This window comes from Berghia stephanieae, chromosome 8, assembly GCF_034508935.2.
Source record: "Berghia stephanieae isolate SIO BIC M18660-M18661 chromosome 8, UCSD_Bste_1.3, whole genome shotgun sequence".
Taxonomy (NCBI): domain Eukaryota; kingdom Metazoa; phylum Mollusca; class Gastropoda; order Nudibranchia; family Aeolidiidae; genus Berghia; species Berghia stephanieae.
The window spans coordinates 8,559,048-8,583,993 of NC_088367.1; the positions used below are offsets into that span (position 1 = coordinate 8,559,048).

The 24,946-nt window shown below is 37.2% G+C and overlaps 1 protein-coding gene across 14 annotated transcripts in view; it reads left to right on the forward strand.

The window, feature by feature from the left end:
* Window positions 1-24,946, forward strand: part of LOC144978120 (oxysterol-binding protein-related protein 11-like) — a 67,124-nt gene that overhangs the window by 39,292 nt on the left and 2,886 nt on the right. For all 14 annotated transcript variants that reach the window (XM_078923746.1, XM_078923745.1, XM_078923747.1 and 11 more), the window contains 19 exons: window positions 1,281-1,336; window positions 1,832-1,946; window positions 3,493-3,540; window positions 5,036-5,117; window positions 6,301-6,380; window positions 7,946-8,058; window positions 9,096-9,189; window positions 9,669-9,710; window positions 11,235-11,315; window positions 11,774-11,817; window positions 13,899-13,957; window positions 14,933-15,069; window positions 15,972-16,057; window positions 16,627-16,708; window positions 17,426-17,564; window positions 18,662-18,772; window positions 20,688-20,848; window positions 22,716-22,835; window positions 23,776-23,937. In XM_078923746.1, the coding sequence (XP_078779872.1) occupies window positions 1,281-1,336; window positions 1,832-1,946; window positions 3,493-3,540; window positions 5,036-5,117; window positions 6,301-6,380; window positions 7,946-8,058; window positions 9,096-9,189; window positions 9,669-9,710; window positions 11,235-11,315; window positions 11,774-11,817; window positions 13,899-13,957; window positions 14,933-15,069; window positions 15,972-16,057; window positions 16,627-16,708; window positions 17,426-17,564; window positions 18,662-18,772; window positions 20,688-20,848; window positions 22,716-22,835; window positions 23,776-23,937 (1,812 nt within the window). The remainder of the gene's footprint in view (window positions 1-1,280; window positions 1,337-1,831; window positions 1,947-3,492; window positions 3,541-5,035; window positions 5,118-6,300; window positions 6,381-7,945; window positions 8,059-9,095; window positions 9,190-9,668; window positions 9,711-11,234; window positions 11,316-11,773; window positions 11,818-13,898; window positions 13,958-14,932; window positions 15,070-15,971; window positions 16,058-16,626; window positions 16,709-17,425; window positions 17,565-18,661; window positions 18,773-20,687; window positions 20,849-22,715; window positions 22,836-23,775; window positions 23,938-24,946) is intronic.

Below are 24,946 nucleotides of genomic sequence, written 5' to 3' on the forward strand. Positions count from 1 at the left end.
AAACAATCAACCCCCAAGAAATTGGGTTTTTTTATCAGACTCTAGCCACACAGTGGTGGTGGTTTTCCTCGGATTCGAGGAATTTCCTGATTTTGGAGTCAGTGGAGGAATTTCCTCCTTTTAAACTTACATTTCCTCCCAATCAAATCTACTGTCAGTGAGAGACCTGGTTACCACAAGTTAGCTACAAGAGGTTACCAATGTCCCGTATATTTACAGAATTCACTATGCTATAAACCCTCAGTATATTTCCCAATCGCCTGCTAAGTGGAAAAAGTAACTACATAAAGTCTTTTTACTGTAGTTCAGTCCTTAAAAGTTATCGGTCAATGTATTTGTGTAAAAGTTCAGTAAATCCCCCCCCCTCTGAATCAATGAGTATCAATGATGGATATCATTTCAATTGCTTTAAAAATAGGGGTTTAGTCAGTAAAAATGGGGCCTAAAGAAAATTTTCAAAATTGTAATATAATAATATAATATAATTATATGAATGAAAATGGCTGCGCAGTCTCTATGGACGCTTGCTTGCCGTGAATGTGTGCGTTACTTCGAGTGTGTCAGTCTGTCTCTAGTATCCAGTTAGTAACTTGATATAATGAATATACTTATATAGCGCCCGTTAATCCACTGACGTGCTTTATGGCGCTTTACAATCACTCAGACTACATATATAAACTAGCATATACACTAACACGCTTATACACATACACCCGTACATCCACATATGGAAACTTCTTCTTTTTATACTTTTTTTTCTCACTATCAATCCGTGCTGCATCAAAGGACATGATTCAATTGAAAAGCTTTGCATGGTGGGTGGCTGCAAAGGCAAGCGGAGCAGAGGGAGGGAGGCCGAGGAGAAAATTATGGCCTCAAGACATATCAGATAGACTGGCTAGAGAGAACCATCAGAGAAGCAGAATGCAAGGCACAGTTGAAAATAAAAACCATGAGTTCTTTCAGTTCTGTTTTGGGGTTTTTTGAGGCTATGTCCATTAAGGATCTGTCTGGAATCTTGAAGAAGAGATACCCAGAGGGACAGCGTGGCTCAGCAGTACGGCCTTTGCTTCTTATCCGAAAGGTACTGAGTTGAATCACCTCTCTCAGTCCAATTTTCGGTGCTGCACTGCGGCCGATGCCTGGGTATTCCAGTCTTCCCTTGGAATAGACATGAGAGACAAATTTCCCCTTTGGGATGAATAAAGGGAATCTTATTTTTATTTATGTATTTATTTATTTTACGGTGACTATTCTTTTTTTTTGTCTTTCCTTTTCAGGAATTTGAGGCTCAGGAGGACGCAAAGATTGCAGCTCTTAAAAAGCCACAGCCTGGGTAAAGATTTCTTTTTTTTGTCATGACTTTATTTAGTAATGTCATTTTGCTTTAAGGGGCAGCTCTGGCTCAGCGGTACGGTCTTTGCTGCGTACCCGAAAGGTACCGAGTTTGAATACCTGCTGCACAATTCAGCTCACCCTAGCTCAGTTTGCACGCTGCACTGCAACTGCTCCTGGCTGTGCTATTCCAATCTTTCATTCGAAGACCCTAAAGACGAATTTCCCGTATGCGATGAATAAAGGGAATTTATATAATTTACTATTATTATTATTATTATTATTATTATTATTATTATTATTATTATTATTATTATTTATTATTATTATTATTATTACTATTACTATTATTATTATTATTATTATTATTATTATTATTATTATTATTATTATTATTATTATTATTATTATTATTAAAAAATTTTTTTTTGATGTTCATGTCATTAACGATTCAATTTTTCAATGAAATATTGACTCTTGATCCATCTCCAATCAGATCCCGACAACAACCAATGGAGGGCTTGATATTGAAATTCACCAACGTGGTCAAGGGTTACCAATACAGATGGCTGGTACTGGACCCGGACTCTGGGATGCTGGAGTACTTTGAGGTAAAACAACAACAAAACAACAACAAAAAAATATGAACTTACTTATCTGAACCAGCGACCACCTGAGCTCCAGCCCTTTGGTCTTGTGCCATGACGTAGAAGTTAGACGTCTTTTGTAGTTGTTCCATTTACATTGCGTATTATCACAGATTCACTAGGCTCTATGGACGTCACAATTTTTCATTTATTTTCCTAGCAATCCATATGGAACCACGTTTCCATTTCATACAGTACCAGTCACCTGTTAAAAGGTACTTTTTGTACTGACACTCTTATAATATATATTATATACTCTTATTATGATATATATTGTGCGGCTATGTGGTCTAGTGGTATGACACTCGATTTCGGATCGGAAGGTCCTGGGTTTGAGCCTCACTCAGTGCATAGTTGAGTCCTTGGAAAAGACTCTTTACTCACATTCTCTCACCATACTCGGGTGTAAAATGAGTACCTGGCCTTTTACAGCATTGTCTCTGTCCGAAAAAAATGGTAATATCGCCTATCAGGCATCATGTCCCACCCAACATGTTAAGTGTTGCTGTTGGTCAGGAAGGTACATACTGTGTCTTCTATCCCCTATATCTATTTTCCGGCGTGCTTTCTGTCTTTGTCTTGGAATGAGATTACTTGGTTTTGTCCTGGCCCTGGCCGGAGTCCTGGCTGGGAAGGAAACAGCCAAATGCATAGTTGTTTTGGGAGATGATCTTTTTTTCCTTGTAAATTATCTCTCTGTTATGTATTATTGTATTTGTTATTTAAATGTATAATGCAAGCATTTGAGTGTGTTCCTCTTTGTTGGATTTTGTGCTTGTGTCAGGATGAGACTTATAGGTGATCACAAACTAAGTGCATTGGTGGTGAGCTCTTGGAATCTACATCTGATCCCTATTTGTTCCCAGTTCCCCTATGTCTTACTGTCTCTTGGGTGCTTGAATTGTAATTCTAGAACTTTTTACTATCCCATTTTCTTCCTTTTTACTGGCGCTGATATGACCTTAATGTGTTGCAAGCGCCGTAAAACCCTTAAAAACAAAAACAAAAACAAAACATACAAACTGGCTTGAAGTCGTGATCACTTTCCCAGTGATAAGATATGACTAGATAATGACTTGGGAACAGACTGGTGTCAACATGTTTTTGTTTGTTGTTTTGTTTTGACCTCATTCAATCCGTCATGTGACACGTTTTAAAACAAACCAATTAATGTTTTGTGGGACAGATTAAAAAGTTTGTAGATAAGAAACGATCTAATGATTCTGTTTTCGCCCAATGAATTGAATATGTTTAAACTGAAACATCTCTTCACATGATGAAGAGTTCCAGAAACAATATGGAAATCAAATTATACTGCTTTCCATTTATATATTTATTTATTTATTTATTCATTCATTTATTTATTTAATAAACTAATATTTTTAGGGGCAATTTTGGAAAAATGATTTTAAAACTGTATTTTTAAAAATTATTTAACTGACCGACCCTGACAACCCCCCCCCCCCCCCCCCCCCCCCCCCCCATCCCCCTATGTTTTATATATTGACAGAAAGAAGAACACAAGAAGCAAAGACCAAGAGGCTCAGTTCATCTGGCTGTGAGTAGATTGGATAGGAAATGTAGAATTGGGTTTTGTTTGGATGTGACAACAGTTTGGAGGTTCGTTGGAGGGGGGGGGGGGGGGGGGGGTGGAAGGGAAGAGAGAGAACGAGTGCAATCTCAAATTTGAATCCGAATCTGAATGTGAATGTTACTCGAAGTCGACTCAGTTCTGAGTATTTGTATTCGAGGGTGGAGAGAGTTGTTCTGATTATTTGTATTCAAGGGCCATGTCTTATTCCTTAAACTCGAAATGCCAAAGTCAGACAATCAAAATGTAAAGAAAGTAATACAAATGTTTTTCATCATCCCAGCTCATACAGCTTAACAGTGTTGTTTACATAATACACGTCAATGGGTTTTCCCGATAGCTCACACATAAAGGGACGGAGATAAATCGCAAAGTCCCAGGTTTGAGAGTTTTTGTCAAGATGAGGGTCATTTAAATAGATCAATATTCGGAGGGCGAGTTTTCTAGCCAAATTTTAAAATGAATTCTTGTCTGTCCACAGTATGTCAGTCAAATGGCTAAAACCATTCACTTCCATGAAACATCAAACATCATGTGTGGCTATGTGGTCTTGTCATATGACACTCGCTTTCGGATCGGATTGTTCTGGGTTCGATCCTCACTCGGCACATAGTTGCGTCCTTGGAGAAGGCTCGTTACTCACATTCTCACCATACTCAGGTGCAAAATGAGTACCTGGCCGTTAACAGCGTTGTGTCTGTCCGAAAAAAATTGTAATATCGCCTAACAGGCGTCATGTTCCATACTAAATGTTAAATGTTGTTGTTGGCCATGGATCCCTTGTAAAGTGCTTTGAGCACGTTTAGTGGATATTGCGTGATATAAAAAATAGCTAACAAAAAAACCAACTCAAGTCTCATATTTCCATTATAAACTCACTTTTCAACATCTCAACCAATTCAATTCAAAGGTTTATTTTAAGCAATTGCCAATAAGAATCAAATACGAGTAACTTTTATTTCATGGGATATTGATGTGCACCAAGTTGTGGAAACAGTTTTGTAGGGGTAAGTCAAAATCGTGATTTTTAAAACTCTCTCCTTACCGATTATTTTCAGTATTTTCCCAAAATGCCAGGCTTCCCCAGCAGAAAAAATTGATTATTTAAACTCAAACAAGCTCTCTACAAAACATTATTATATTCTTATTAATTAAACAAAGATAATTCTTCAAAGTTTGTGGTGTACAAAATAAATCTGAATAAGAAAAATGTATATTGTGTCTTAATAAATGTGTTATTTTGCTGCAGGTGGTAAGGAGAGGGTTAATATCGATTTAGTGTCAATGTTATGGTTGGCAGTTGATATAAATGTTATGGTTGGCAGTTGATATAAATGTTATGGTTGGCAGTTGGTAGCTCTGATATTTATATAAATGTTATGGGTTTTTTTTCTTTCTTTTCTGATACTCATCTAGCATTAATTACTTAATTTTTGATGCATTTGCGTTTCCCTCTACCCAGGCTGCCGTGGTGTCCCCGTCAGAGGAGGACTCTCAGACTTTTATCGTCAATGCTGCAAATGGGGAAATTTACAAACTGAGAGGTAAGCAGGGGTTGGACATTTTGTGTGTGTGTGTGTGGGGGGGGGGGGGGGGCTTTGGCTTTTAGAGTATTTAAGTTTAAGACTTGAATACAATTAATGTAACTTGATAGATGACTCATATTACAAATTTACAAATGAAGAGGTAAGCTGGGGTTGAAAATAATGGGGTTTTTTTTGTTTTGTTTTTTGCTTTTAGAATACTTAAGACTAGGAATCCAATTATTGGAAGTTGACAATGACTCGTATTACAAATTTACAAACTGAACGAATTAGAGCTTTATTTCAGTTTATGAACTTATTAAGACTTTTATATAAGTTTGAGAAATTAATGAACAAAAATATTCCTGTTTGTTATTGGTCATTATTTCTGAATGACTTGGATGAATAGGCATTGTCTCAGAACAAAAATTTGAACATCGTATACCGGCGTATAGCCCCAGATGTGAAATACTTTGAATGAAGGTTTTAAGTTACATTATGTGATTATAAACCCCCTTTTGTAATCTCTAATAGGAATAAACCAGTCAAGCTTAAAATGCATTAAAGACTGTTGGTCACATGATCGTGGTATTGACTTACTCGGTCAGTCGTTTGATTGGGTAACTTCATAACTGTGGATACATTTGAAATCAGTCTCTTAATTTCAATGCATTAAAACATGATGTTCCCTGTTGTATTAAATTGTAAAGACGTCTGTGTGCATTTAGAAATAAATTTGTTATGAGGATCATATTATTATTATAAAATCCTCACATTTTTATTTATGTTTATTATATTTGATTGAGCAATCTAAATATTTTCCATTTTGTTGACAATAAAGATATATTATTATTACTACTATTATTTATTTATTTTTGTATTAAAATGAGCATAAACACAGATAGCTTTATTCAACTACCATTCACATGTAAAATATAAAAACATTAGCTTTGATACTACGCCTATAATTTGTCTCAGAAAAACGTAATAAATAGGCATGGGGTAAAAGTAACCCGGGTATACTACGGATATAGTCGGTGTTAGGGTTGAGTGAGTTAATATATTTATTTATCTGTTCATTTGTTTGCATATTTATTTATTCATTCATTCATTTATATATTTATTCATTCATTCATTCATTTATTTATAGATTTATTAATTAATTGATTGATTGATTGATTTATTTATTTGTTTACATTGCCAGCCTCAGATGCCAGGGATCGACAGTTATGGGTAGACAGAATTAGGTCAACAGCAGAACACCACACGGCCAACATGACTCAGGTGAGGGGAACTAAAACAATACAATGTCATTCTCTTGTCAAAACGAGGCTGCCACAAGTATGGAGTGAAAAAAAAACAAACCAAAAAACCATTTCATAAAAGTAGATATTACAGCTTCGGAAAAAGAACAAAATGCTTAATATGGAATGTTCTGGATACAAAACCCTTCTTCAGCCAACCTTAAAAAATAATAGAAATGGTAGAATCGAGTAAGCAGGAGAAAAAGTTTTTAAAAAGTAGTCCTTCAGGGCCATTCGGCCCATGGAGCCGGAGTTTATCCCAGTTTCTATAGCGTGAAACAGACAATATCAATTGCTTGCTATCCTTTGGATAGGATGCTAGGAGAAAAGGTCTGTGCATATTCAGTCAGGATTAATGATATCAGCAATGGTGAAATGATAATTTTGTATTTAAGGATGAGATGTCCTTTGGGATTCCTGCTTTATACAAACATTGTCTCAGTGGTACGGTCTTTGCTTCGTACCCGAACGGTACCGAGTTTGATTACCTGCCGCTGAGCTGTGTGGCCTTGAGCAAGTCACCTCGCCCTGCCTCGCGCAATTTGCGGCGCTTTACTGCGGCTAACGCCTGGGTTATTTCAGTCTTGCCTTGGAATAGACCCTAGAGACAAATTTCCCCTATGGGATGAATAAAGGGAATTTTTTTAAAAAGCCCTGTAGATAGTATGCACTTGGCTAAGAAACTCACAATATTGCCATCCAGAAGTATAATGGACCAACACACAAAACTCGTGTGTAATCATGAACTTTTATAGTCTGGATACTACAGTTTAGTGAGAATTGCTCATAAACATGGATGGCAAAAAACAATAACAAAGACCTGAGTGACGGGGTCTCTGACCAATAACAACATTTAACATGTAGGACGAGACATCCTGTTAGGCGATATTACAATTTTTTCGGACAGAGACAATTTCTGTTAACGGCCAGGTACTCATTTTACACCTGAGTGCGGTGAGAGAATGTGAGTTAAGAGCTTTCCAAGGACTCAACTATGTGCCGAGCGAGGCTCGAACCCAGGACCTTCCGATCCGAAAGCGAGTGTCATGCCACTAGACCACATAGCCGCACAAAACAGAATTCTAAGATAAAAGATTGTTTGTATGAGGTTAGCATTTCTCAGATAACTTTATCAAAAGCAACACACTAGACATCGTCCTTTGCCTCCCCCTTGTTTCCCTTTCGTTACTTGTCGTTTTGTCATGGTATTTCTGCGGCTATGAGGTCTAGTGGTATGACACTCACTTTTGGATCGGAAGGTCCTGGGTTCGAGCCTCGCGCTCGGCGCATAGTTGAGTCCTTGGAAAGGGCTCTTTACTCACATTTTCTCACCGTACTCAGGTGTAAAATGAGTACCTGGCCGTTAACAGCGTTGTCTTTGTCCGAAAAGTTGTAATATCGCCTAACATGCGTTATGTCCTGTCCTACATGTTAAATGTTGCTGTTGACAAGGGACACCTTGTAAAGCGCTTTGAGCACATTTAGTGGATATTGATCGCTATATAAAAGCTCTTTTTTATATAAATTTTTCCTCGTGTTCGCCAGTTCCCCCAGCATTCCCCCAAGCTGATGCGGACAGACTCTTTCAATTCTCAATCCAACCGCAGAAACGACTCTGGTCGAAAGACCAGAGGATCTATGGAGAGCCTGCCTATCAAGTAAGTATTTATAGAACAATTCCTATGTTGATCGTGGTTGTTGTGGTGTTAGTTTGTAGGTGTGATGAGGATGTATGGTGATCGTGGTTGTTGTGGTGTTAGTTTGTAGGTGTGATGAGGATGTATGGTGATCAATTTTTTTGCCAAATTCGATTTCATTTCCTGTGATTGTGGTGGGGTTGATGTGATGATGGTTTTGTGCTAAATTCTCATTTCCTTTTTTTGTGATCATTTGGATAATGTGGCGATGATATAAGACATACCTGCCAACCCTTCCACTTTTGGTGGAATCATTCCTATTTTCATTCTCCCTTTCCGTTATTCAGCCATTGTCTCTAAATTTCTGGTTTTCAAAAATGATGATAATGGTATATGGAAGAAAAAAAGGGGGAGTGGAAAGGGGGGGGGGGGGAGGAGTGTGTGTGTGTGTGTGTGTGTGTGTGTGTGTGTGTGTGAAAAGGTGGTTTTTCTTTTTTAGTGATTGCTAAGTAGGAAAATTAATTGCATCCCATTACCCCTTGGCCATACCATTACCTGACACACCTGGTGTGTAGTTTTGCCAGCTGTGCCAGACTGATACTGTCTTGATGTGTTTGGTGGCAAAGATGGTCGTCATTTTGATACGGAATTATCCAATAATACGAAATTCCTATTTTTTGATGGTCTGATTCCACTTTTGGAATATGACGGGTTGGCAGCTCTGTGTAAGGCGATGATTTTGTGCCAAATTCTTCTTCACTTCATGTCATGGTGATGGAAGGCATGGTCTCAGGGGTGACAATGTAAGGTGTCGATTTTGTGCCAAATTCTTCTTCGCTTCTTTGTGATCATTGGCCTTGGAGGTTGGGTTGATGATGTAAAGTGTCCATTCTTTCTCCTCCTCCTCCTCTTCTTCTTTCTCCTGCTCCTCTTCCTCATCATCATCATCATCATCATCATCATCATCATCATTCTCGTTAAAATATTCTCTTTGAGCCCTGCCAATGCTAGCAACACTTGTAGCCATACCATACAATGTAATTTCTTACTACCCCCAGTAAACGTTCCCCGAGAGATGAAACATTTCAAGAAGTCAAGGAATTTCATCTGGATGCTGAAGACTGCCTCAGGAACTTGGAAGACAAAATTTCAGTGAGAATTGTCAACTTAATATTTTTTTTTTTATACTGAGCTTTTATATAGCGCATTATCCACTAAACGTGCTCAAAGCGCTTTACAAAGAGTCCCTGACTAACAACAACACGTAACATAGAATGAGACACGATGCCTGTTTGGCCGTATTACAATGCTTTTAACGGCCAGATAGTCATTTTACACCTGATTGTGGTGAGAGAATGTGAGTAAAGAGCCTTTTCCGAGGACTCAACTATGCGCTGAGCGAGGCTCAAGCCCAGGACCTTCTGATAAAAATAACTCAGTTTCTATAAAATGCGACATTTCCTAGAACACCTCACATAAAAGAATTTGTAAATATCTCCCTTTTTTTTTTTAATCGTTGAATTTACTTAAAGAAAAGAAGCCATTGTGAGAAGAAGATGAAGTCTTTGGAATTTTTTATTTCACTATTCATTTCTTTTCTTGTTCATTTATTTTCTTTTTTTATTCTTTAGACCTTATCCCCGTCCGGTGATCACATCAACTCACTAGACTCAGTAAGTAATGGGTATAGATTAATGGTTTAACTCACTAGACTCAGTAAGTAATGGGTATAGATTAATGGTTTAACTCACTAGACTCAGTAAGTAATGGGTAGATTAATGGTTTAACTCACTAGACTCAGTAAGTAATGGGTATAGATTAATGGTTTAACTCACTAGACTCAGTAAGTAATGGGTATAGATTAATGGTTTAACTCACTAGACTCAGTAAGTAATGGGTATAGATTAATGGTTTTATAACTGTTTCATTCTGTACTTTGTATTTTTTTGGTTTGGATATTCCATGCAAGAATGAATTGATCTTGTGATGAAAAAATGAACTGATAGATTTTTTTAAAGAATTTTAATCTCAGTAGTAAGGGACAATTAAAATGTGTAAATGTTATGTTGGTTTCCTTTTTAAAAATGACATATTTGTCTAATTTTTAATTTGCTTTTTAAAAAATATATTCATTTATTTATTTATTTAAATATTTATTTATTTATTTATTATTTATGTATTTATTTGTTATTAATTTATCTATTTATTAATTCATCTAGGTATTTATTTTGATTACGTGCTCGTCATTTTACCTGCATGGCTTCATATTCAATCTATATAGATGTTGAACTTGAAATGATATATAAAGTCTGTTGTACAAGAGATAAATATAAAAAGAAATTAAGGCTAAATAGAGAAACGAATAAATGTGAATAGATTAATGAATAGATAACTGTAACTGTAAGGATTAAAATGACCGTCTGATAAGGATCAAGATGAACATCGGTTTTTATTTTGGTTGCTGTCTTCAATTATCCTCCTTCCCAGTTGACAGGGGACATAACTCAAACAAATACAAATACAGGTTTAACTAGGGTTGTTTCCCTTGTATTACATTAGACCATTGAGATCATGAAGAAATGTTGGAAGAGAACTATTCGAGTAAACAGGATGACTGATTAGACAAATTGATTTTTAATGGTTTAATGTTAGTAAATTGTAGTATAAAAGTAATTTAACATTGACCCATTTTGTGCTCAAACCGCTTTACAACGAGGTGACCCATTTTGTGCTCAAACCGCTTTACAACGAGGTGACCCATTTTGTGCTCAAACCGCTTTACAACGGGGTGACCCATTTTGTGCTCAAATCGCTTTACAACGGGGTGACCCATTTTGTGCTCAAATCGCTTTACAATGGGGTGACCCATTTTGTGCTCAAACCACTTTACAACAGGGTCCCTAGTTTAACAACAACATTTAAAGTGTAGGACGAGACATGGCGCCTGGTAAGCGATTTTTTTTTGTTCATACAGAGACAACATCAACAGCCAGGTACTCATTATTTACCTGAGTATGGTGAGAGAATGTGAGTAAAGAGCCTTTTCCAAAGACTCAACTCTGCACCGCTCTGTATTCGAACCCTGGACCTTCTGATCCAAAGGCGAGTATTACCACCACTGGACCACCTAACTGTACAGTTACTCCATTAAACATCATCAGACATTTTCATTATCTTGTTACATCCTTCGTCCTCAGGAACTTCTACTGCTGAAGGCCACATCTGCTGCCACTCTTCGTTGTGTTCAAGACTGTATCTCCCTGCTACAGAATGCTGAGGTATGAAAGTCTTGCTTACCCTGTACTTGTACCTTTTGTATTGATGAAAAGTAATGGCAGTTGTCATGATGATGATGATGATGATGATGATGATGATGATGATGATGATAAAAATGGTAATGATAATAATAATGATGTTGATGATGATGATGATAATAGTTATGATAATAATGATGATAATAATATTAATAATAATAATAATAATAATAATGATAATAATAATAATAATAATAATAATAATAATAATAATAATGAAGCTATTAATAATAATAATGATGATGATGATGAAAATAATAATAATAATAATAATTATGATAATAATAATAACAATAATTATTATGATAATAATAATAATGATGATGATGATAACAATATTAATGATGATAATGATGATGATAATTAACAATGATGATGATGATGATAATAATACTTTGATCTTTCTCCTTTGACCTTCGTAGCCACCAAAGACCCAATCTTCCCAGTCCAGCCCAAGGAGTCCACTGTAAGTGTCATGCTTGCCATGGAATATTCCAGATTCTTGTGTTATCAATTGACTAGAAAATATGAATGGTTCTGGAGACGCAGCATTCGTTATTTAATCATTATCCAGCCTTTGGCTTCTGCTATGGATGACACTTGTCAGGGTTTTCCCAGAGAGAGAGAGAGGTAGGGAATGAGAGAGAGAACAGGAAAAGTAAAGGGTGTGGCATCACAAATTCCCCTCCCTGTTGCTTACTTTCCTCTCAATATGATCAGAGTACTTTCTGTTAGATATTATATAGTTATAAGACCTAGCTACCTTATGACTATTGGATGCATAGAGAGTCCAGTAAAGAAGATAATGAATAAAAGTCTGGATCCAAACAGGACAGGCATTTATTACTTTTCCTATTCCAAAATCCTTGAAGTGTGTATGTAGCTAATCCTTCAGAGTACTTATAATGAATAGACTACATATTGAACCATGAATGGCAGCTACTTCTAAGGTGCTCACACTACCATGTTATGACGATCGACCCAATCAGCAGTGCTTCGAATGGTGCTCACACTATCATGTTATGACCATCGACCCAATCAGCAAATTCTTTACCCACTTGTGCACCGTTGCAAACCCACCCGGAAGCTTCGTCACAACACACCGTTCAACTAGATGCTCTGGGGTGTCGTGGATCTCCGACCTTCACACGCTGGGGGAGCTTGAGGCATATCTTGAAGACCTGAGATGCACATTCCTCCCACCAAATCCAAGAAATCAGTAACACACTTTATAGTCACCTGGAACAACTACAAAAGACGTCTAACTTCTACGTCATGGCACAAGACCGAAGGGCTAGAGCTCAGGTGGTCGCTGGTTCGGATAAGTAAGTAAGAGGCTTATCGGGGGGGGGGGGGGGGGGGGCAAAGGAGTAATTCTGGTTGACCGTCACGACGAGACCATCCCGGGTATTGAGCATAAGCAAGCCACTTGACCGGCAAGCCAGATGTGTGACAAATGGAGATCCAACCTGGTGCCCGAATGGCCCCAGCCCCGGCCTCCACACTTCTATGTTCAATGAGGTGGCAAAACTATTTTAGTAGCAGGATATAGATAGTTCGAAGATGACGTCACTCAAGCCTTTGTTGTTATATTTTGCCATCCGTGTTTGTGAGTTATGCTCACTGAACTGTATTAACCCGACTATAAACGTTCATGGATACACACAGTTTTGTGTGCTGGTCCGTTATACTTCCGGATGGCAATGTTATGAGCTTCTTAGCCAAGCGCATACTATCTATATAGGCAGATTCTTAGGATTACGGGGCATGAAAGAGAGAAAATGATCTTTATTGACGACCAGCATATGTTTGGACTAGAAAATAAGATGCAATCACTCTGACACCAGAAGATGAATTACACATGGCATGTATTCAGTTACCCTGGGTGAGTGGGTTTACACGTCAAATGAAATAGGAACCAGTTTTTCAACATCACACGTTCGTTCCCTGTTTGTAAAGCTGTCATCTGCATTTTTTGCCAAATTGGGACCTAAAATTTGCCAAAATTTGCAAAAAAAAACCCCCAAAATTTGCCCAGAAATTTGCCAAAAAGACCAAAATTTCCCCAAAAATGTGCCAAGGAGAACTAAGCGTTTCAGTAAAAAATTAACACGCGATACAGAAAAAAAATATATAAAAGACAATTTATTAAGGAGGCTACATTTATTAATTTATACAAAAGCGTTGTTACAAAGATTTTAAAGGATCATTATCCGTAGAGAGTAGCTTCCCTTGGTTTGGGCCCAGGCAAAGCTTCAACATTTCTCAAGTTTCACACTTTTTTTTTCGTTATTTTGTTTTCGCTTCTTTTTTTTTCCCAAAATTTGCCACGATTTGTCAATTTTGGAAAATTTGCCAAAATTTGCGGATCGCCTTGATATTTGCGGCTGCAAAAAATGCAGATGACAGGTAAAGGTCTATTTTTCACTACACAAAAACACCAAGGAACAGTCCAGCTTTTTGAGATTAAATATTCTCTCTAAGACTCATTTTGTTGGTTTAATGTTGCTTATTTTTGTTTGTTTTTGTTTTTGTTTTTTTAATTAGGGCGAACGACCAGCCAAGACTGAGTGTGACCGAGACGGATGGGAATACAGACTACCAAGGTATGGATACTGGCTGGGGTTCATGACCTCCCATAGTTGCCATGGAGGTCACTCTTTGTGTCTTTTATACCCCTTGTTTCTGTTTTCCAGCTGTGGCTTTTTGTCTTTGTCTTGGAATGAGATTACTTGGTTTTGTCCTTTCCTTTGTTCTGTGTTTGTGTCTGGATGAGACTTTTAGGTGATATTAAACTAAGACCAGTGATCGTGTGCTCTTAGAATCGACATCCGTTCCCTATTTTGACACATTCTCGGTAGGAGAAAGGATGACTGGGTGGGGTTCCCGACCTCCCATAGTGGGCAGGGAGATACATACTCACTGTGTCTTCTATCCCCTTATATCTGTTTTCCAACATGCTTTCTGTCTCTGTCTTGGAATGAGATTACTTGGTTTTGTCCTGGCACTGGCCGGATACTCTTGCTGAGAGGGAAACAGTCAAATGTATAGTTAGTTTTGGGAGATGATATGTTTTTCCTTATAAATCATCTCTCTGTTGTATATTGTTATTTTTTATTTTGTACATATGATTTGTAAACATTTGAATGTATGCCTCTTAGTGGGATCTTGTGCTTGTGTCTGGATGAGACTTTTAGGTGATCTCAAACTAAGTACTTTGATAGTTTGCTCTTGGAATCTACATCTTTTCCTATTTGAACCAATTCCCCTTTGTCTTACCTTTTCTTTTGAGCTTTACTTGTAATTCTATAACTTTCAACTTTTCCATTTTCTTCATTTTTACTGGTGCTGATATGACCTTAATGCGTCGCAAGCGCTGTAAAACAAAAACATCAAAATAGAAAGGATGCTTTTGAGTAGCAGAACAGGCCATTGAAATTTTATGAGTAGAATGTATGAAATTTATGTTGTCATTAAATGATGATCATTATCATCGTCATCATCATCATCGTCATTATCAGCCGTCATCATCAATCATCATCAGCATTATTAACAGCCCAATCTTCCATTTTCGTGTTCAGCCAACCTTCCCAAAGAAGAGGAAGAGGTCCTGGACGAGGAGGTTTACGAAGACAAAGATTTGGAAGGCGTGGAAGAGCACAAGTCCATCATTTTACATCTGCTGTCTCAACTCAAATTGGGAATGGACCTCACCAAGGTATTACACTCCCTAAAACTAGAGAGCGCTTACCTTTTCTTGGGTGCTTTAATTGTAATTTCTAGAACTTTTTACTATCCCATTTTCTTCCTTTTTTTTTTACTGGTGCTGATATGACCTTAATGTGTTGCAAGCACCGTAAAGCCCTTTAAAACAAAACATGACAGTATCATAACACTTTAAGATGAAGACTACACGCTTTGGTGATGTAGATAAGGTATAATATAATACTACTGTCGTGGATTATTCTTTGTGATATCAGAACAATAGCCATGATGTCCACACATGGACAAACAAGAATGCTAGTGTTAATCATCTAGAATCATTTCACTTTCCAATTTTCTTCCTTTTTACTGGCGCTGATATGACCTAAATGTGATGCAAGCGCCGTAAAACCCTTAAAAACCAACAAACAATAGTTCATGATACATTGTTACTGTGAGTTGTATAAATATCTGCCTTGCTGAATAACTTTCTCTTTTACCGTGAGAAACTCAATGTCATTTTGCGGGTGGTTGGATGGGAGCATCACCCTTGAATCATATACCTATGATGTTCGCATGGGTGTACGATCCGATAGTGATGTCGTTTCTTCTTCTCTTTACTAGCCTATCCTGCTTCTTTGGTTTGTGATTGTATTTTTGACAGAGGATATTTTTTTTTCTGTAAATCTTCTGCCTGTTTGTTCTTGGTTATTTATAGTTTAGCTTATGATATCTTTAGGTTATGATTTTGATTTACATTTGTACTATTTTTGTTAGATTGCTTGTTTTTTTGTTTCAGCGGTCTCATATAACCTCAATTGTGTTGGAAGAGACCTAAAGCAACAAACAAACAAACAAAACAATGTCATTTTATGTTTTGGATTAATAAAGTTGTTTTTTTTCCAACTTGTTTCCCAGGTCGTTCTCCCCACATTCATCTTAGAGAGACGTTCGCTACTCGAGATGTTTGCTGATTGTATGGCTCACCCAGATGCTTTCCTCAAGTACTCAGTCGTTTACACATACCTACACGAATCATTACCGTTGTCATCATTATCATCAACATCATCATCATCATCATTATTATCATCATCATCATCACTATAATTATCATCAACATCATCATCATTATCATCATCATCAGCATCCTCATCATCATCATCATCATCATCATCACCATCACCATCATCATCATCGTTATCATTATCATCATTTAACATAATTCCAATTCTTCTACATCACAATTGAGTACCAATAAGGCAATCCTTAAACGGGCTGACATAAAACTTTACATTTTTACTCTAGATTTGATATTTAAGTTGAAAACTTTTTATAAAACATTTTTTAATAACTTGAGTAAAGAATTGAGTTGTTAACAAAAGAGCAAAATATTTTCAGCTGTACTTAAAAAAAAAAACATTCTAAACATTTTGGCTCCGAAACTCGTCCTAAAAATATCCATCAATTTTGGCAGGCGCTCTCAGGGTTTTTGTTTTATGTTTTATTTCTATTTTGTTATATTTTAAGATTAAAATAAATACATTTTGTTCATGTCTATATTGTCTTTCCCTAGGATCCCCGACATTCAGGATCCAGAAGGAAGAATGCTGGCTGTCCTTGAGTGGTACCTCACATCCTTTCATAACGGCAGAAAGGTAAGGGGCAGGGAGATGCCATTTTGGTCACTTGACTTCTCGTTTGATCCCAATGATATGTAGCTAGCTCTATTGTCTTCTGGCACTTTTCTACTCACTCCATCTCTATGTAGCTTGCCTGTTGCCTGAAAATTGGATTCTTGTCAGAATGATTTCGATGCTGAAAATTGAATTTATGGTCAAAAAATATATAAAAGTTTGGGTACATGTTTTATTTTTAGAATAAATGTATTGTCCTATAGATAGTACGCACTTGGCTAAGAAGTTCACAACATTGCCATCCGGAGGTATAACTGGCCAACACACAAAACTATGGGTAACCATGAATTTTTTTAGTCTGGTTCATACAGTTTAGTAAGAAGTTCTCATAAACGTGGGTGGCAAAAAACAGTTACAAAGACCTGAGTGATGTCATCGTCGTTCTAACTATAGTATCAGAAACTAACACGTCACTTCATAATATGTTTGAAATTTCATATTACAAATCTTTGAATTTTCATGGAGTGCCACATTATTCTGACATTTTAAAACAATTTTTACCTCAGAAGTCGAGTTCTGGCATGATATGTTTAATATTAGAATCAAACTCACCGGGTTGTATTACATTTAAACGTTTCATGCATGGTTTTACCTTGAATTCACTCCCTTCCCCCCCCCCCCCCCCCCCCTCCCCTACCCACCCCTCCTCTCCCCTCCCCACCCACCCTATCCCAACAGGGTACGATAGCTAAAAAACCCTACAACCCCATCATCGGTGAGACATTCCATTGTTCCTGGACCTTGAAGGACAACCCAGAGTCATCCACCTACCATCGTCTCAGTTACATCGCTGAACAAGTTTCACACCACCCTCCTAGTACGTATCCATGGAAGATAAGACAAATCAAATCTAATGTTTATTTCAGGCCATTGCCCAATAGTCATCACATCTCTCTCAACAAATTATTCTAAGAATTATGATAATAAAGATTAACTAGCAATAATAATAATGATGATGATAATATTAATGATAATAATGATAATAATAATAATAATAATAATAATAATAATAATAATAATAATAATAATAATAATAATAATAATAATAATAATAATAATGATGATGATGATGATGATGATGATAATATTAATGATAATAATGATAATACAAAAACTAACAAAAAATGTCCGTCATTTCATATTTATCCAAACCTGCCTATTTGAAAAATGTTCAAAATCCTTAGAATTATGTAGCCTGGCATCAATTTTCATTTTCATTGAAGTTTTAATGACTTGGAGATACTCATGAAGTTCTCAAATTGGAGTTTAAATTTCGTAATTCTACGAATTGTTCATAATAATAGGCAGGTCTGTATTACCTTGTAGGTCATTGACACCCAAGTATAATGTGTGTAGAATGTCTTACCCTAGGATACAACGCTCAGCCTGAGTTTTGACCTGATCATACTCAACGTGAGGAGGCAAAGTGGCCGAATGGTAAAGGCATTGGACTGTGACCCGGAAGGTTTCAGGTTCGAGCCCCACTTCAGGCACTTCCATTTTTTTTTTCTTCCTTGCGCAAGATTATCAACCCCCAATTTGCTCACTTGGACAACATGGGTGATTCCTGTTGACATCAGTCATCTTGTTTGATGAGTTATCTATAATATTCCTTCATGGAATGCCTAGGTGACGGTATCTCACTGTGACAACATGGGTGATTCCTGTTGACATCAGACATCTTGTTTGATGTATTATCTATATTCCTTCGTGGAATGCCGAGGCGACGATATCTTATGTTGTTGTTGTGGAAGGACATCATTTTTTAAATTTTATACTCCATTGTTTGATTTGTCACAAGCAGAGATGCTGCCTCACTTGGACTCTATAACTACATCATTAAATATGTAGGAATGGATTATGGTAAAATAATGTGTTTTTTTGTTTCTTTTCTCATCCTATTTCCTCTACCAGTATCAGCTTTTTACTTTGAATGTCCGAGCAAGAAGGTGAAGATAAACGCTTCTATCTATACCAAGTCTAAATTCATGGGCATGTCCATAGGGGTCTCCATGGTAGGGAAAGGTGAGAGGTCAAGGTCATTTGGTATTGTTTTGTCACCATTATTATTATTCTCAACGGTAGTTGGGACATTTAGCAGGTCTGTACTAGGTACACCGCTGTAATTTATCAATTAATAAGTTTAGCTGTTTTTATGAAATGTTTAGTTACTAACCGCCAAGCTGGCAACATCCCATCCTATTCGCCAATGTAATAATAATGTGATGTGTTTTACTACATTTTTAAGATTAGGATTGAATCAATCTTGTCAAACAACAACACAACAAATATTTTTGTGATGCTCAAAAATAGGATTCTATTTGTAATATATCAAGGGATATGACTACATAATAAATTGTAATTTACATTATAATGGGTTACTTCCCTTACTACTCTATTTTTAATGTGTAACTCTTTACCTAGTGAGTTTTATATTGTCATGCCTTTCTTCCTCCCTCCCGTCTTCTAAAAAATAAACAAACATCAAAAGCCTATTCCAGCCTCGTTGTCTTGGTCCTTGTAATAATCTTGGTAATTTATTTATAACACTAATGAACTAGATAAAACAAATATTATGGGATGTTACCAGCTTGGCGGTTAGTAACCAAACATTTCATAAAAGCAGCTAAACTTATTAATTAATACATTACATCGATGTACCTAATACAGACCTGTTAATAGGTACTTTGGTAAAAAATTCAAATTGGATTGAGCTCAATGAAACCTATATCATTTTAAAGCGCTTTTCAACACGATTCTAATGATACCAAAATTGTGAAAATCAGATAAGCAGAAAAAAAGTTATGTTAGTTTAAAGGCTGAAAAATGGTCTTCTATTTGCCTTTGTTATTTACTGACGGACTTTGTGACCTGAAAATTGTTGCATTTCCGGTAGTAACCACCATTTGGATTTCAAAACTGGTCTAAAATGGCCGCTAAGATTTGAGTAAGGATTTTACTGGAACGAATTTCATGGATGCGGTATACAACTTTGCCCTGAATTTAATTTTATAAAAAAGTTAAGATGTTAAATAAACGTGCCAGCATGAAATTTTGATTTACCAAGTTCTAATCTTTTAATTATCCAAAGCTAAATTATACCCTATTTTATCCATAATCAAAAGTTATACTAAATTGTCATTGATTTTAAAATAAACTACACCAAACGATAGAGTAATTTCTCCTGAAGAAAATAAAACATCAATCATTAAAATCCATCCATAAACAAAAAATCTATGGAACTTTTTCTGAGACCCATCACTCAAAAGTCCAAAAAATCGGGTCACAGCCACTAAGCCATTTATCGGCTCCCTGCTGGAGGGCCAAATGGACGTTTACCAAAGTACCTACTGTTAAATGTCCAACTACCTTTTTTACTCTTTTCATCATCATATTGTACATTATGTAAAGGACTCGTTGTCAAATAAGGATCAAATTTTATCAAGTAGTAATCAAAACTCAAAATACCAAATTCAAAGCCTGATCTAAAATAAAGGTGAGCTTTTATATAGCGCAATATCCACTAAACATGCTCAAAAGTGCTTTACAAGAAGGGGGCCATGGCCAACAGCAACACTTAACATGCATGACGTTACATGACGCCTGTTAGGCGATATTACAATTTTTTTCAGACAGAAACAACGCTGTTAACGGCCAGGTACTCATTTTACACCTCAGTACAGTGAGAGAATGTGAGTAAAGAGCCTTTTCCAAGGGCTCAACTATGCGCCAAGCGAGGCTCGAACCCAGGACCTTGTGTCATACCACAAGACCACATAGCCACACGTAAAAGCCATAAAAACAAATTAAATATAATCACCTTATTTTGTACTTACCTTTTATTTAAGCCCAAGAGCTTTCCTTGGAGAATAAAATTCTTTCATTTCTTGCAAATAAAGTTCTTCTGCTCATATTTCATGCTTAAATGTTTGTCTTTCAGTTCGGTTACGCTTAGAGGAATTTGACGAAGACTATGTGTTCAGCCTTCCAAGCGCCTATGCCAGGTCCATCTTGACGGTTCCTTGGGTAGAATTAGGGGATAAAGTCTCCTTGACATGCGACAAAACGGGATACCAAGCCAACATCATCTTTCATACCAAGGTAGGAAATCGTTGCTATTGTTGAATAAGTAAGAACAACACTGTTTTAACTCGAGCTTGTTTTGCCATGTGACTTCCAGATTAAAAAAAAAAAAAACAAATAACAAAACCTGAGCTTTTATTTAGGGCAATATCCAATTAACATGCTCAAAGTGCTTTACAAAGGGTCCCAGACCAACAGCAACTTGTAACATGTAGAACAAGACATAACGCCTGTTAGGCGATATTACATTTTTCGGACAGACACGGCCAGGTACTCATTTTACACCTGAGTACAAGGAGGGAATGTGAGTAAAGAGCCTTTTCCTTGGACTCAACTATGTGCCGAGCGAGGCTCGAACCTAGGAATTTTCTGATCCGAAAGCAAGTATCATACCACAAGACCAAATAGCCTCATTGTTAAAAATGAGTTAAATCATCAAATCTACTAGACACAGTGGAGTCACTAGAGGAAAACTACTCAAGAAATTATTCTTTAATGGAATGAAGACGAAGTATTTTCATCTTTGACTCATAAAATAAATGGGCAGAAAAAAAATAAAAATAGCGATTTTCTATGAATGACGAAAAAAAAGAAAAAGACTAAGGTTATAAACTGAGTGCATTCTTTTTCCTCTCCTGTTCAGGAATAACTGGTGTGTCATAGACACTATACAGTTCTGTAATTTACTCACAACAAATACATGACAGCAAACAAAACTAAGTGTAACCTGGCAGGGAGGTACATACTGTGTCTTCTATCCCCTTATATCTGTTTACCAACATGCTTTCTGTCTTTGTCTTGGTTTTGTACTGGCCCTGGCCGATACCCAGGCTGAGAGGGAAACAGTCAAATGTATAGTTAATTTTGGGAGATGATATGTTTTCCATTGTAAATCATCTCTCTGTTATACACTGTATTATGTTTTTTTTTATATTATATTTGATTTGTAAAACATTTGAGTGTGTTCCTCTTAGCGGGGACATGTGTTTGTGTCTGGATGAGACTTTTAGGTGATCTCAAACTAAGTACTAAGTGTGCTTTTGGAATCTACATCTATTTCTTATTTGAACCAATTCCCCTTTGTCTTCCCTTTTCTTGGATGCTTTATTGTAATTCTAGAACTTTTTACTATCCCATTTTCTTCCTTTTTACTGGCGCTGATATCACCTTAATGTGTTGCAAGCGCCGTAAAACCCTTAAAAACAAACAAAAACAATATGTGTAACCTAAAACGTTGATATTACTATTCAAACATTTAATTAGTGAGAACTGATCATCCACAGGTTGGTAGAAAGAAATGTTAATTCCGAGATAAAGCATCCGCGTCGATTCCTGTACTGTAGGGTTCAGCAACTAAGACAAGTGAGTTGGACTCACAAAAGAACGACAGAGAGGAAAGGTCAAATGGAGGGCAAGACGGACTGGAGAGGAAAATGAATTCTCTCAGTCTACAGCCTTGGCAGGTTTCGAAAGGTTTGCCTTATTTGAGCCGACATCATTTGCCTTTGTAGATTAGATTGAAACTTCCTTTCCAATACCCACTAAACGTGCTCAAAGCGCTTTACAATGGGTCCCTAGCCAACAGCAACACTTAACATGAAAGACGAGACATGTCACCTGTTCGGCGATATTACAATTTTTTTCCGACAGAGACAAGGCTGTTAACGGTCATTTTTTACCTGAGTATGGTGAGATAATGTGAGTAAAAAGCCCTTTCCAAGAACTCAACTATGCACCTCTCGGAACTTGAACTCAGGGTCTTATGTTCTGAAGACCAGTGTCATACCACTAGACCAAACAGCCTTAGATGGCTCCCTGAAAGAATACAGTTACAATTCATTTTTGTTGATAGCCTGTTTCATTTTCATTTTTTCCCACAATCCAGCCGTTTTACGGAGGCAAACTGCATCATGTCACAGCGGATGCCAAGAATACCAAAACAGGGGAGAGCATCTGTAAAGTTCAAGGTCAATGGAATGGGGTCATGGATTTCACCTTTGCCACTGTATGTCCTGATTAAAAGAAAAAAGATTTTATAAACCCATGCCAAATTATAAATTATATAAACTGTGAACACTTGTCAAACTGAAAATGGTCCCACCCAAAAATGAAAAGTATGTATTTATAAATAAAACATTTAAAGTGTCGTTTTCATCAACTTCTACAATACAATATTCTTTATTGGGTGTACAGTCTTCAAGAAAGCAATTGTCTCCCTTGTATTGATTTGATGTTAATATTTATACAGTGTTTGGACACTGTGAATAGTGTTTGATTTTACTCATGAAATGGGAAAAATTAGCGATAAATATTGAATTGTAAGCTTAAATTTATTAGACGAAGACAGATACTGTGGATGTTTCGGAATTCCCCTTTATCAACAAAACAGGCTGAATAAAACAAATAAAACACTACAGACGAATGAGATATTTATCTCATTCATCTGTAGTGTTTTATTCATCCTGTTTTGTTAAGGCGAAACCTTTCATTCGAGTTCCAAGCAGCAACATTTTCATTACCCATGAAATGGGGACAACACTGGATTACACTTTTTCTTTTTTTTTTTTCTGGAATTTACACAGTATTTACTTCTAAATAACACATTTCTGATTCTTAACTCTTTGAGCGCTGATTGAGGCAGCATGAGAATGACAAGCTAAGACAAAGCGACATTCGAATTCGGTACAAAATCTCAATTAAAATACCCCCCTAGGGCCAATTGAATGTTCTGATGAAAAAAAATGATACCATTGGTTCCATTTATAGTACTTTTGTAGAAAGCTGGAGTGGATTACATTATTATTTTTGCCTTTCAAGACTGGCCACACTGTGCAGCCATTGGCCAGTAGAACAGATTCTACAGGTCTGTTTTAGCCTTGTTTCATTTTTTATTTATTTTTAAATGAGTCATGATAGAATCAAACTTGTTTCAAACCATTTGACAGGGAGACACCCAATCGGTCGACGTGTCCCAGCTGTACGTGACCCGCAAGTCGGTGAGACCCATCGAGAAGCAGGAGGAACACGAGTCAAGGCGTCTGTGGCAACACGTGTCGACTGCCCTCAAGTTGAATGACATCAACACGGCCACTGAACACAAGAAAGGGGTGAGAGGACTGAGAGAGAAAGAATGAGAGAGAGAGAGAGAGAGGTGGAGGAAGGGAGAGAGTGAGAGAGAGGTGGAGGAAGGGAGAGAGAGAGAGAGAGAGGTGGAGGGAGGGAGAGAGAGAAGTGGAGGGAGGGAGAGAGAGAGAGAGAGAGAGAGAGAGGTGGAGGAAGGGAGAGAGAGAGAGAGAGGTGGAGGAAGGGAGAGAGAGAGAGGTGGAGGAAGGGAGAGAGAGAGAGAGGTGGAGGAAGGGAGAGAGAGAGAGGTGGAAGAAGGGAGAGAGAGGTGGAGGAAGGGAGAGAGAGGTGGAGGAAGGGAGAGAGAGAGAGAGAGGTGGAGGAAGGGAGAGAGAGAGAGGTGGAGGAAGGGAGAGAGAGAGAGAGGTGGAGGAAGGGAGAGAGAGAGAGGTGGAGAAAGGGAGAGAGAGAGGGTAGTGGGAGGGGGTGGCAGATTAGGTGAGAGAGCGTGATAAGGAGAGAGAGAGAAAGAGAGGGGGAGGTATAAGATAAAAATAAATGTAATAATTCGAGCAATTTCTATTATTATTATTCCAAAATGTTACCAAAATAAATCACATCATGAAAAGTGCTCACAACTAGCCAAAAGAAGATTTGACAATTTGCTGAGCTTGCCCCTTGGATTCGTTTACAGTATGACTACATTTTTAAGGACTTGAGTTTACACTTGGACAAAGAATTAAAGCTTGAGCTCAAAGCACTTTACAAGGGGTCCCAAGCCAACAGCAACAATTAATATTTAGGGCGAGACATGTCGCCTATTAGGCTATATTACAATTTTATTTCGGACAGAGACAACGCTGTTAACAGCCAGGTACTCATTTTACACCTGAGTATTGTGAGACAATTTGAGTAAAGAACCTTTTCCAAGGACTCAACTATGCGCCACTTGGTTTTCGAACCCAGGACCTTCTGATCCGAAGGCTGGTCTCATACCACTAGACCACATAGCCACACAAAACAATTTGATGACATTTTTGATGACAGCTCCAA